This window comes from Lithobates pipiens, unplaced genomic scaffold, assembly GCF_037356315.1.
Source record: "Lithobates pipiens isolate NorthernLeopardFrog02 unplaced genomic scaffold, aLitPip1_a1.2 Scaffold_18, whole genome shotgun sequence".
In the NCBI taxonomy this organism is placed as follows: Eukaryota; Metazoa; Chordata; class Amphibia; order Anura; family Ranidae; genus Lithobates; species Lithobates pipiens.
The window spans coordinates 414,409,846-414,424,909 of NW_027507758.1; the positions used below are offsets into that span (position 1 = coordinate 414,409,846).

Below are 15,064 nucleotides of genomic sequence, written 5' to 3' on the forward strand. Positions count from 1 at the left end.
AAATGGCTCAAAGTGGTTTCCATTTCCAGGAAGATAATAACTTTCCCTTCATTTCCACCGATGTTCCCTACAACCCACAGTGCACATTTAGTAAAATATACCATTAAGTCATCATGGAAATGTATTCAGAAGTTCATTCAACTCAATACGCCATAGCAGAGCTCACAAAATAACTTGTAGGTTTGTGTGAAGATGTGAAACAATACAGAAATGAGTGACCTTTTCAAAGTCTTGACATGTAAAAGTCAGTTGAACATCATATATGGAGAAAATGTTTAATGATGTGCTATTCTAACAAACCTTCAAGGGTTTATAGAAGAATTTTAACAGTTTAATTTTTTATTTTTTTTATTAGATATACTGTATATGTAAAAGAGATCAGTTTAAAGCCAAACGTCAGTCACTTTAAGTTAGTTACACTTTATTAACCCTTTTATGACTAAGCCTATTTTTGACATTTGGTGTTTACAAGTTAAAATCCATATTTTTTGCTACAAAATTACTTGGAACCCCCAAACATTTTATATATATATATATATATATATATATATATATATATATATATATATATATATTTATTTAACTCTGTTACTTTACAGCGGTAAGGTAATGGTCCATCTTATACAGAGGTGTAATTACACTGAAGAACAAATCACTAATGCCACTATATTCACTACCTGACCTGCAAAAATCACTATTAGAAGCAGCACTACATGTCTCCAGTTCACCGTTATATGGAATAGACCAAAAAATACTGCGCTAAAAAATAAATGGTACAAAAAAATTGAAAAAAAAAATAAAACAGACACAATACCCCCCCACAGAAGCAGCTCTAAATTGTGAGATATGCACAAATGTAAACGTAGTAACAAGAAAAAAGCTGCGCTTACTAATATATATATGATATATATAAAACCTCTATTAGTATAAAATGAAAAGACAATCCAATATTGATAATGAAAAATAAAGTCCAAAAAATGAAAAGTGAATAGAAACTGTAATTAAACAAGCACTACCAAGGCGTGATCCACCACCACATGAATTGCACGCTTACCAGAGGCATGCTTAAATGAAGTCTGTATGTATCCAAACAAACATCCAACTCGATAATAGTGCTTCCACAGACCACCTGGATAATATTCGTGCAGTGGGAGACGTTTTCAGACTCAATTCGCTGTCATCACCCTTCCTTATATAAACGTCAATGATGGACCAGAGATGGCAACAACCGAACAGAACACACCTCCGTCATAGATTGATAAGAATGGGAGAAAGACTGGCCATAGTGTAAATCCGTAAAATATTGTTTAATAAAGAATAAAAGTTGCACTTACATGGGTAACGTAAGATTAGCAGATAAAAAAAACTCTGTTTGCCGGCCGGCAGCATACACCCGTTCGGATATGGTCATGATGACGTCAGCGCATCAACCTCCCTACGTAGGTTTCGCCTAGAGATGGCGTCGTCTGGGGAACGGTTATATGGACATTGTTTTATTAGTACTTTAGATATATTTGTAATAGTACTTATGTGGTTTTCAGCACTAGCACTTTATTATTATCTAATTGTAGATTGAATTTCACTACTGTCACTGTTATCACTTGCACTTTATATATACCCTATCCGCCTACAGTGGTTATATATGTTTATTTGAGTACTAAGTTTATTTGAGTACTTAGCATTTAGGATTGATTCCATATGTGTGTAGCTGTGTACATACTATTTGATTAATTACTACCTAGAGTTCAACACCATTCATTGATTTTTTATTTCAGTTTATTTTTGGGTTAAGGTTGACCTATTCGGTGTTTGCTGAAGCTAGTGTCCCTGTATATATAGGCAACACAGGAATATCCCTTCTTTTTTGTTAAAATTCATGTTTGCCGATTCCTACTCAAACTGAACCCAGGAATGTTTGACTCATCATACTATTCTGATCCACCATTGTTAACGAAATAAGGAACTTCTGATAATATAATCAGCTGGACCAGGGGAGTGGATTTTGTTGTGTAATATTATTAGTGTTAAAGAATACGTTTACCTTAAAAATAAATAAAGGCACTTTTTTTTTTTGCATGTTCAAAATTGTGCATGTATTATTTTCTTAGGAGCCTGTAAAGCATTGCAGATCATGGGTGCAATGCCAGGCTCCTCCTGCAGACTATTAGTAGAGCTGTCTGCCCATACCTCCGATACAGGCAAGCAGTTACTGAGTTCCAGGAAGATCAATGAACAACGAGAGAACTCACTAGGGCCCTTGTAGTTCAGTGAGAACCACAAGTCATCTGCTGACAGTAGTTGTAGTTCATTCATTCACCGAACTCTGTAAATTAATCACGTGCCCATGTGGGCGGTTCTGATGTTGCAGATTGCAGAGGTCTTCTTACACATTTATATAGCACCAAGCCTAATTCCCAGAGAGGACCAGGATACCTATTTTTGGTTAGGCCATCGCTGGAGATCTTCCATGGCTGGCCCTACTAATACTATGACTCTCATGATCATTTGAACACACTAGCCTACTCTAATATTTTAAAATAAGAAAACATTAGGAGGGATTTATTTATTTATTTATGAACATTAAGAGGAAAAGAATATCATGCTGTATTAAATCATCAACACTCTACATAAGAAGTAAAACATTTATTGGGCTTAAATATATTACATATACACTAGAAATACAGTTAAGTTTTACATACCGCAGCAACTGTATTGTTTTGCAAAATCTATACAATAAAGTAGATATGACGGCTCTAATACAATGCATACAAAGTAGTCTTAAATTTACAATACCAGAAAAAAATGTGACTTTCTTATGAAATGTTTGGAATGTTTGCCAAAGTGAGGTAAAATAATTTTTTGTAATTAAAGTTAGACAGTTGTGCGAGGATATCTTTCAGACCTTAGTTGATTTTGAAGCGACAAGAAAATGTAAAACTCTATTGCTAATAATGGGTACCAAATCATAGCAGTGAGCCACAGTTCAAGTGGCTGGCAAATTAATTATCTATTACCTGTGTCTGAAAGCAGTTCTGGGTGTTATAGCAAAAATATTAGTGGGAAAAGGTATAAACAACAGAGAACAGGCCAGTGCTTGCCTCTGTATTTCAGAAAATATGAGGTGATAATCACCCATGTTGGGCTTTTATTTAGTGTGTCCCATACTACAGAGTATTCTAACTTACTGTAGGTAATGTTATGCTGAACAGAATTACTCAAAATGAGCACAAAAAATAATTCTTAACATTATGACAGATGCCATATCATAAGCCAAAAGTATCATGGCATTCCACTTGTGGCATGGCTTTTTCCATGCAACTATGATAAAAACTGATTTGTGAAAAAGTATAAAAATATAATTTGTTACTTTCATTATTTTGTGGACACAAATATTATATAAAATAATATTTCATTGCATAACAAAAAACATCCCCTAGTAACAAAAAGGAGACATTTTCTAAAACTGGCCAATTTGGTTAAATTTTGTAATTATATATATATATATATATATATATATATATATATATATATATATATATAATGATCATATAGTGGCTTTTTAAAAAGGTGGAATAATGTAACCACAACTGCTTCTTAACTGGGCATTTGTAATGATCATATAGTAAAAGTTATGTAACATTCAAAGCAGCACTACTACATAATATATTTAGAAAATAATATAAGTATTTAAAGTACCTAATGTATTACACCCTCCCCATATATTTATTATGTACTGGTATTTTATATAAAAAAAAATAAGGTGCAATTATGGCTTCTTATTAACAATTTTGTTCTGAAATTAAATGTTCTAGCTGTACCCCAATGGCTATCAAATTTATCATATTTATCAGACAAGGTCGATGCTGGTAAAGTGGTATGTATATTGCCTTAAAAAAAAATTGGCATATGTTTAAAAAAATATTTAACTTTAATTTAGTGATATAAATGTCCATCTTGTTTTGCCTCTTTTCTAAGCAGTAAACAAGTAATAATGCTGCTTTGAATAAGACTGTAAGAAGTTGACTTAAAATATTTTTCAAGAAAATGAAATAATACAGTATTGTTTGTTTTCTAACATGATTAAAAATATTGATATATTTGATTTTTTCATTGAGGGTAGCAGCACTACTTAGGAATCATCTGTAAAATTACATTATTTTTAGTTTTACTTAAATCTGAGGGACAGAGCTTCCTTTTTTCATTTTTTTTACTAACATACAAAACTATCTTTTTATTAACAATGGTGAAGATTATACTCACAAAATACAGAAAAAAAACTGCATAAAAATACATTTAAATAAAAAATAAAAAATTAAAAAATGTAATTTGCCGTAACATTGGCAGTAATATTAGTTTGCAGAGCTATGTTAATGTAGTGTTTACATTTATATTACAGCGTATTTCTAACATTTGCTACATCAGTATAGGCACACAGCATGATTAGTGGATCATAACACTTTCCTCAAGAGAGATGATTAGAACATTTGGTTACATGTAAACGTTTCAATCACGGATGTTTTTGGCTTTTTAAGCGCTGATTTGATTTTTTTTTCTTTAGACATAACAAAAAAAAAAAAAAAAAAAGACACAGATAACACTTAAAATGCTGCTGGGTAAAAAATGATCTAACTTACAAAACTGAAAATTTAACATGCTACAAATATTAGTACATTTTAAATTTTTACAATAAATAAAGATTGCACTGTAGTTGGCATTTCAAAGTACATAACGTAATATATTGTAGAAATAAACCTACAACAAAAATATTGTTGGGTTCCCCATTGCTTTGGTTATGGGAGTTACAAGCGGATATACTATGTAGAGAAATATAACAAAATATCTCAACGAATGTCAAACATTAGATTCTATCACAATGCAAAGTAAAGCAGCAAAAATATACAAAATATAAGATTTATATAAAAGCTGGGTATATGGTGTGTGTCTGTTGCACCCTTTTAGAAATGAGTTGCACCGTCAGCTGAAATGTTTCCCTGAGGCACTTTTTCACTTAAATGTAAAATTAATAAAGTAACTGATTAGGTTATGGTTGGAAGAAAAGTGTGTATACTAGAGATTAAACATATGTTTAACAAGATAAAGTAAACATTTAATTGTACACTTAAGAAAAATGGGATGCTGGGAAGGAAAATGATAAGTGCCAAATATATGTATTGGTTATTAATGAATGCTAATTTTCTACATTATGAATTAGCTGGGCTCTAAAATTAGTTTAACTAATAAGGCACATCGATACTGAAAAAATGGCTCCATAAAATATTTTTATAATTCATACTGTATACAATATTATTTAGAGCGAACAGAAGCAGGAATGATAGTTACTGGATGAATTTAATATTGGTGCTGCCACCGGATGTAAAGGTCCAAACCAATGGATCTTAGAAATAATTAGGTCAATAGCTAACTGCAGCAGCTGCTGCCATTTTTCTCTGGGAGCCGAAGAAGGCCAAGAGGCTCCATGAGTAGTTGGTGCTGCAGCTGATCACAACAGGTCTGGGGTGGAGGACCCAACTGTTAGCCACTGCATACCAACTGATGGGGTTTTCCATGCTTTATCCTAAACCAGAATACCTCTTGAAGAATAAAAAAAAATGTATGTAATTTAGCTTACACAGACCATCAGTATACATTTCTACAGCTACATACCATGGAATATTTAACTATTGCACAATTCCCTTTGGCATTGAGTTGCTACATTAGTAAGAACAGGCCTATTTTTGAGGCTCAAAGTATGTGCTGAATAATTTGTAGTTTGGATATAAATGCCTTATTATACATAAAAAAAAAAAAAAACCTTTGGAGCCCATGGGCTACATAATTAAAAGGCTACAGACAGGGACAATTGAGCCAAAACTATGAAACTAATTATCTCTTATCTCTACGTTACCTACTAATTAACATAAACTACAACACATATATGCTACAAATTAAGAGGGTATTTAATTAAGCCTCAAAGTGGTCTTCTACTAGAGATCCTTATGTGTTGCAATTCTGTTCCTATCTATTTTTAGCATTATCCATGTTTGCTATACTGTGATCATTTTAAGGAATTAAGCAAAACTATGTGGAAAGCCCTGGCCTACAGTGGCAAGAGCCCTGGCATATAAGGTTGGCATAAGCAGAAGGTGCCTTGTGCAACAGTATGTTGCTGGCACATGCTAGCTGAATGCAAAGAGGGATTTTATTTTTAAAATCTCTGATTATTGAGGAATTTGGATCTAATGAATCAAACTATTATATTTGGTGAGTATTTAATAGATTAAATAAATTATATAATACTGACATATTCTAAATATGTTACTTCAAAGATTTGTGATATATTCTAGTTTCTTTATTGTAGTATAAACAAATTAGTAAAATAAGAGTGTTTATACATTGTGTATATATATATATATATATATATATATATATATATATATATATATATATATATATATATATATATATATATATATATATATATATATATATATATATATATATATATGCACAACTTAATATATTGTTTGCGAAAGAAAGCTATTCGTTTTGATTGTTAAATTAGCAAAATTAGTAATTGTAAGTTTTTGTTTTTTAAGTGTGCAAGTGCCCATTTCTCCAAAATTCCTGTTTAAGTAAACGAATACCTTAATTTAAATCAGACTTCAACTAAAACACACTTCAATGTTGTCAATACAAATGGTAAAGCAATGTCATATATACCTTTGTCCAGGAATCTTTTAAACTTATCTCCTTTCCAGTCCTGAACGCCTGGCAATCTTGGAGTATGCGTTTGAGGAATTCCCTTCAGCAGAAACTATGTTTTTAATGATGCTGCACTGACAAAAAAAAAACTGGGAGGAAAGTTTACAAGATTTCAAGCCAAAAACATATATATAGGACCTAGCTCTAACTTGTTATGGGTTAGTCCTTTTTACAGTGCTTTGAAAAAGTATTCACACCCCTTGAAATTTTCCACATTTTTTCATGTTACAACCAAAATCGTAAATTTATTTTATTGGGATTTTATGTAATAAACCAACACAATGTGGCACATGATTGTGAAGTAGAAGGAAAATGATAAGTGCTTTTCAACATTTTTTACAAATAAATATGTGAAAAAAAGTGTGGCATGCATTTGTATTCAGCCCCCTTTACTCTGATACCCCTAACTAAATTCTAGTGAAACCAATTGCCTTCAGAAGTCAGCTAATTTGTAAATGGAGAAATTGATTCTCAATATAAATACAGCTGTTTTGTGAAGCCCTCAAAGGTTTGTTAGAGAACCTTAGTGAACAAACATCACCATGAAGGCCAAGGAACACCCAGAGCAGTCAGGGATGAAGTTGTGGAGAAGTTTACTGCAGGGTTAGGTTATAAAAAAATCCCAAGCTTTGGACATCTCACGGAGCACTGTTCAATCCATCATCCAAAAATGGAAAGCATATGGCACAACAGCAAACCTACCAAAACATGTCCGTCCACCTAAACTGACAGGCTGGGCAAGGAGAGCAATAATCAGAGAAGCAGCTAAGATGCCCATGGTAACTGGAGGAGCTGCAGAGATCCACAGCTCAGGTGAGAGAATCTGTCCACAGGACAACTATTAGTCATGCACTCCACGAATCTGGCCTTGATAGAAGAGTGGCGAAGAAAGCCATTGTTGAAAAAAAGCCATAAGAAGTTTGCAAGAAGCCATGTGTTTGACACAGCAAACAGTTGGAAGAAGGTACTCTGGTCAGATGATACCAAAATTTAACTTTTTGGCCTAATTGTCAAACGATATGTATGGCAGAAAACTAACACTGCACATCACCCTGAACACACCTTCCCCACCGTGAAACATGTTGGTGGCAGCATCTTTTTGTGGGGATGCTTTTCTTCAGCAGGGACAGGGAAGCTGGTCAGAGTTGATGGGAAGATGGATGGAGCCAAATACAGGACAATCTTAGAAGAAAACCTGTTAGAATCGGCAAAAGACTTGAGATTGGGGTGGAGGTTCACCTTCCAGCAGGACAACGACATACAGCCAGAGCTACAATGGAATAGTTTAGATCAAAGCATATTCATGTGTTAGAATTGCCCAAAGCCCAGACCTAAATCCAACTGAGAATCTGTGGCAAGACTTGAAAATTGCTGCTCACAGACACTCTCCATCCAATCTGACAGAGCTTGAGCTATTTTGCAAAGAAGAATGGGCAAAAATGTCACCCTCTAGATGTGCAAAGCTGGTGGAGACATCCCCAAAAAGACATGCAGCTGTAATTGCAGAAAAAGGTGGTTCTACAAAGTATTGACTCTAAATACGAATGCACGCCACACTTTTCACATATTTATTTGTAAAAAAATTGAACCATTTATCATTTTCCTTCTACTTCACAATTGGTCTATCACATAAAATCCCAATAAAAGACATTAATATTTTTGGATGTAACATGACAAAAGGTGGAAAATTTCAAGGGGTATGAATACTTTTTCAAGACACTATATAGGGGCTGATTTAATGAGGAACGGTTACGTTTAAAGTATAGCTCCACCTAAAGATGAGTTGTTCAATTTGAAGACGTTCACATAAATGCTCATGACATTTGGATAAAAAAAAGAAAATAAAGTTAAAAAAAAATCTCAGCAGAAACCGATATACTGTAGTGTGGTTGATACATAATACATTATTTTACAATCGTTTTGATGTTTTTGGTAATTTTTGAAGGACAACACTTGAAAACGAAAACCTAATTTCCAGAAAAGTTATCACCAAGAAAATTATACTATACTGTAATATATCTATTTAGCAGAAACAAATTTCAGCTATTTCCTGGGTTTGCATTTCAAAAAGGTGCATCAAAACACTGAGAATGTAGCTGAAACAGTAAAAACATGAATACAAAATGTAGAACTCAAATGATTGGTATTTCTTTAAAACAAATATCTGAATACATGTCTGAATTATAATGCGTAGCATTAGTCAAGTTTACACCTCAGATTTGTCTTTATTGTCTACTTCATGAAGAAGTACTGAAGTATAAAGGCAAACAAAACTGACAAGGTGGCAAAGCCTAGAACAAAGAGGATTGCAAACTGTTCATCAGTAGGCATCATGCTCTTGAATTTCGCATGTTCAAGGTGAGTTATGTCCTCTGGTAGCATGAGATCACTCCGTCTCATAATGAAAGATGCAGATGGACTATAAGATCCACAGAGTTCCTGGGTGGTATCTGCACATCGACGACATACACAAACCCGAAATCTGTAATCCATATTTATTTGAAGGCCTGAGATTTGAAATGATGTGTCTTCTCCTTTATATACCTAGAAATAAACAATATTTAGATTTGATTACGACCAATTATGACTATGACTGAATATGCCTTAACAGCACACAAATACTACATTTGGAAATCTGTTTGACAGTTGCCATTTCAAATAACCACAAAATTTAAACTTGCAATAAGAGACTCCAAATGATTATCTATCACTAGGATCAGGGCAATTTGTTTACAAGTCTCACACTTTCTGGTTATAGCCATGCAACAATATTTGTAAGAGGCATAAACACTCATTCACTGCCTGTGCCCAAGAACTGAGGTTACTTATCAGGCCCTGTGCTGCATATGAAGTAGCAGCAGCCAAGTGACCATGCTAGATGTTTTTTATTGCTAGTTGAAAGCTGTAACAAATGAATGAGGGTGACCAGGAAATTGACATGGCTTGGGACTGATTTAAGACCCCTATAGTGGTTCAGAACCACATACCAATCAGCTCCAAGATGTAGGAAGTGAAGAGTGGCCTTAGCCCCAACCAGAGCTTCACTTCTTACACTTTGGAGCTGATTGGTGTGCGGTGTTGAACCACTGTAGATCCATTGAGATTTCTGGATGAGCACACTCACATCAGTGCCCTCTCTTACAGTGCAACATTCGAGCAATGGCACATGGTACTTGGAGTGGCGCTCCACCAAGTCTATGTGATTTAGGTGCCCTGTTTATATATATATTTTAATCTGTCCATTGAGACGGATAATATATATATACTCGTTTCATTTCAAATCTCACCAAGAAATCTGAGTACAAAAAAAAGAAGCAAAATTTGGCATTCAATAAAAAACCCAAAACATGTGTCTAAGTTCAGGCTGCCAACTGTAGGACCACATTCTAGGTACACAGAAAGTGCCTATATGCATAAACAATGCGTTAACCTCTTTCCACTGACCACATGCATTTATGTGGCCTCTTGCAGGTGGGCTTTAACACAGAGAGGCCGTATATATGTAAACATTTCTGTGCTGAGAACCAATGCCCTGCACAGTTGCCAGCGGGGATCAGAAAGCTCTCAATGCACACTTGCGATCGGGAGCTTTCTGATCACATGACTGCTGTGACAGCTAATCAAAGTGGTCACATGGCTGGAATGACTGACTCTGCCTCCTAGCAACTAGAAGCTCTTAAAGGGCAGGAGGCATTGATGGGAAGGGGTTAAAATTTGCCAAAAAAGTAATTCATTTTTGGATTTAGTCAATCAATTTATACAATCAACAATTATCTCTATATATGCATATAATATGTGTATACATTTTCTTTTAACCATGTACTGTGTATAGTAAAACCATTAAAATGTTTTACATACAAAAAGTTAAATCTTAATTTTTTTTCAGCTAATTTTAAAAGATGTGAATGTTCAGCAGGGGACCATGAGTTGCACATGGTTTTATATTGCCACCTAAAAGGGGTTAATGGCAGTTTGACTTCAAAACAATGCAATATAATGCAATGACATATCAATGCATAGGCTGCAATTCACTTTACAGTGATATTAACTAGGCTCATAGCGGTCTAGGAAGATTCATATCAACCAAGATATTTTCAGAGATCCCAGCTTTTCTGGAATTTTATAAAACTTGCAACATGGCCGGTCCTAGTCTGTTTAAGAATATACAGAATGCACAATTTACTGTTAGACCAGTAAACATGCCCACACATGAAATGGGTTATACAAATGTTTTGTACCCCCTCAAGTTAAACAAGTTTATACATCTATTTAGAGTTAATGCTATATGTCAGAGTGGGAAATGCAGCACAATGATCAGTGAATACTCATGATTAGATCTGTGCTTGGTATGACATTTCTGCTTTTCTTAACACATTTTCTTTTACCAATGAAAACAGTCACTTGGTATATAAAAGAAAATATATAGAGCTCAGGATGAATGTCCACTTTTCACACATCTTGTAATATAATCAAATGTAAATTACATATCTGAAATGCTTGCCTCCTCGTATTTTTTTGTAATTTCTACAATTCCATGTCATGCTGAAGATACGCTTCATGTGATAGGAGACACTGAAATTACCCAGCAATTTACCTACTCCACAGCTCAATTGATCATAATTCACATATTTTGCTTCAATCATTTTATTTTTATTACTCCTAATTTTGCAGCACACATGATGGCTGGTAATCCCTTATGCAAAATGTCATCACCTTTTATGTTTCCTTTACATGTATATACTGTGTAGGTGATTGTCTTTGTTTAAAAAAATATTGTACATTTTTGTGTTTTTATAGTTTTGTGAAATGGGTACTTCTGGTCAGAAATGAGCACGGAATATAAATAGCTCATAATAATTAAAATGGGTATATGTGTACACAAGAAGTAACCTGAAAATAACTATGACTAATTTGCCTTCCTAAATAGGTTTTACATTTTTAGGGGTTATATTGATATTTCATTTTTTAGGCTGAAATATGAGCAAAAATGCAAACAAAAACAAACATTTTTGGGAAATATATCAATTTGGTCTCAATACAAGACACTACTAATGAATCAATTTAATATTATAATGGTAAATTTATTGAAAATCGCAGATTAAAATAAGTGAATTAAGGGATATGAGTAGCTGATGTAAACATTTTCTGTTGGAATGTCCGACCGTGTGCACAAAGGCTTACACATCTCTCCATAGGGCAATAGGGACACTCATCATATTAGATGGCCTACAGGGAAGCTTGCGAGATGGTACCAAATCTGACCTTTACAGAAATGGCAAGAATTTTGGTTTGTAAAATGTTTTTACTAGGAAGATGCCATGAAACCTTGGACTGAGTTCATCTATCTAAAGTGGAATAGAGAGGGGTTTATTTTTCTATACGGTGGTTCTAAGGAGCTCATATTAAAATGGCAAACTTTAAACTCTTGGTTTACAGAGGGTGAAAGGCAGAATTGTATCTCTCTTCCATTTGTTGCTACTAGGGTACTGGCTGGGACTTTTCTCCCTAATTGGTTGTAATGTGGGTTCCTTTAGACATTCTGGAAGTAAACCTTTCAGTTATGTGAAAATGCATTAAATAATAAACTACCATATATGGCAACATCAGTTTTATTTAGTTATCAAATAGATTCCTTATTGAAAACACCAGAATAGAATAGCTGTGCTGATGGGTAATCTTGGAGCCCTCATTCCCAAACGAAAGAACGATTCTGAACTTCGAAAGCTTTGTTCTTTAAATGTAAATCTTCTTTGAAACAGGGATTTATGATTATGCAACTCACATACACCTCTAAATCTACCTTTAGAATACAAGTGCACGCATCATTCAATCTGGCCAATTGCTTTGTCCTCTTAGAATGCCCATCTAGGAGATGTCTGCTGGATTTAGAAAGATCGGGCAGGCTTTGGTCAACAGTATACAATAATTAAGCTGGCTTAACTTTTTTCAACTAATACAGGAAACAAATGTTTACAGATATTTGTTATATTGAATGATATCTGTTATTTTGTCTTGTCTTTTTATATAAAAATATAAGTTTTAGAAAATGATCATATAATGTACACTAAGAATGCTCACCACAATGATGTATAGAACTGCAAAGCACAATAAAATGCCCTACTGGTTCAGCAAACCAACAAACAACACAATATGGCCAGTTTGGGTGGAAACCTGTCAGTATCTATTTGGATGGTGGATGAAAGAACTTTAACAATGGAGCAGAATTTCACTGATTACACTGAGGCAGTTATGCCTCTTTTGATAAAATGGCACCAATAAGGTTTTTTTATTTTTTTTTATTTTAAGAAAAAACCGTGTCCGTGCCGGGTGAGGTTTCCCGTGTTGAGTCAAATTAAGCCGCAGGCTCCACTCCTAATAATAATAAGGTTTTTAAGGGTGAGGGTAATGCAATTATTATTATTATTATTTGCATTTATTGTGGAAATAGGCATATAGAAACAGCAAAATAAATAAATAAATAAAACACATAGGAAAGATAGACACTGCCCAGGGTTCATTAAACAAAATAAAGTTTCAGTCTATTTTTTAAATTTGACATTTAAGGCCAGTTCTAGCATTGGATACGTCAATTCTCTTTCTTAAAGCAGAGTTCCAACCATTTTTGTGTTTAAGAAAAGTCAGCAGCTACAAAAAGTAACACACGCTCACCTGTCCCAAGGACCATCGATGCGGCCGCTTGAACCCTCGCTTCTCTCCCTTGCCTCTCCACTGCACCGGCATTGCAAGTGTGGGCACTGCACATGCGCGCGTCGCATGGCACCTCCCCATTGGTCGGGCAATCTTCTGGAACCTGTGACGTGTCCCAGAAGGCTGCAAGGAGGGAGGAGGTGAAAAAAACTTCTCAAGCCGCCTAGGCGGCCTGAGAAGAAGTGAGAGCAGGTACCTATCAAAGCTAGGTAATTGCCGCCCCCCCCCCCCCAAAAAAAATTAGATGCCAAATGTGGCATATTTGGGGAGGAGTGCTTAAAGCAGAACTTCCTTATTTGGGGTGGAGCTCCACTTTGAAGTAGAAGTGTGACAGGTTATGGACATAGGGACCTCTGCAACTGAAGAAACTGTGGAGTAATTCATCCTGTGGGATCTTAACACTATACCCTCTCCTCACTGCCTGAGCACCTGCACTATATTTACATTAGAGAGTAGAAAGCTGGATGCTGCTGCTAAGAATGGGAGCAGAGCTGAGGCAGTAAAAATTTGTATTTATTCTGAAGTTTGGGGATAAATGATTTCACATTACCTTCAGTTACAGAAATCAGTTCTGTAACTGAGCTCCTGGAGTCTGGCCAATATATCTTGCTTTTCTCCGGTGCCTAGGCTGTAATTGGGCTGTGGATCAGTCCGGAGTGCACAGCAGAGGTGGATATTATAACATTCTGGAACTCACAGGATCACTCTGTCCCTATTCCTGTCACTTGGGATGCAGTTAAGGCCTGTATGAGGGGCAGTTTTCAGGAACATATTGGGAGGGTCCGAAGGGGGGCTCGCAAAGAATTACAGGAAGCTGAAGCTAAAGCTATGGTCGTTGAGGCTGTGTATGTTAGGGATCATGATCCCCAAGTCTATTCCTCCCTCCAAGCAGCCCTGCGGGATGTGTCCCTTATTTGTATCTCCACTACTAAAATACATCTGCTTCACCAGAGTCAGAGGATTTTTGAGCAAGGGGAGAGTGTTGGTCGTCTGTTGGCCTGGCTGTCAAGGGAGCACTGCTCTCCGGGGGCTATTTCCCATATTGAGTCTTTCACAGAGGATATCCAACAGATCCAACACAGATTAACGCCAGATTTTGCCTTCTATTATCAGGAACTGTATAGTTCCAGGGTGTTGTATACAGAAAGAGAAATGCATGCGTATTTAGGCCAGGTAGATCTACCATGTCTTACAGACTCCTCTAGGGAGATGCTAGAGAGCCCCCTGACCCTAAAAGAGATACAAACGGCGGTCAAGTCTCTGCAGGAAATACGCTGGGCCCGGAAGGATACCCATCAAAATTGTTTAAACAGTATGCTGATAAAGTTCTTACTTTGAAAAAAATAAACTAAAATCATATATATATATATATATATATATATATATATATATATATATATATATATATATATATATATATATATATACTCTGCTTGTTAAGAATACATAAATATTTTAATGTCCATAATCTGCCCACAGTTCTCTCTTATATAAGATAGAGGCTGTGATTAAAAACATAGGTAACAGGTGTTAAAATCACACTTCCAAAATATATTCATCTTTATAAAAATAAGTATGGAGGTCACTTTGATTA

The 15,064-nt window shown here is 35.0% G+C and overlaps 1 protein-coding gene across 2 annotated transcripts in view; it reads right to left on the bottom strand.

Moving 5' to 3' along the window:
- Positions 1-2,628: 2,628 nt before the first annotated feature.
- FNDC3B (fibronectin type III domain containing 3B) overlaps positions 2,629-15,064 on the bottom strand; it is a 467,960-nt gene continuing 455,524 nt past the window's right edge. For both annotated transcript variants that reach the window (XM_077487969.1, XM_077487970.1), the window contains one exon: positions 2,629-9,306. In XM_077487969.1, coding sequence (XP_077344095.1) covers positions 8,995-9,306 — 312 coding nt within the window. In that variant the 3' untranslated portion in view covers positions 2,629-8,994. The remainder of the gene's footprint in view (positions 9,307-15,064) is intronic.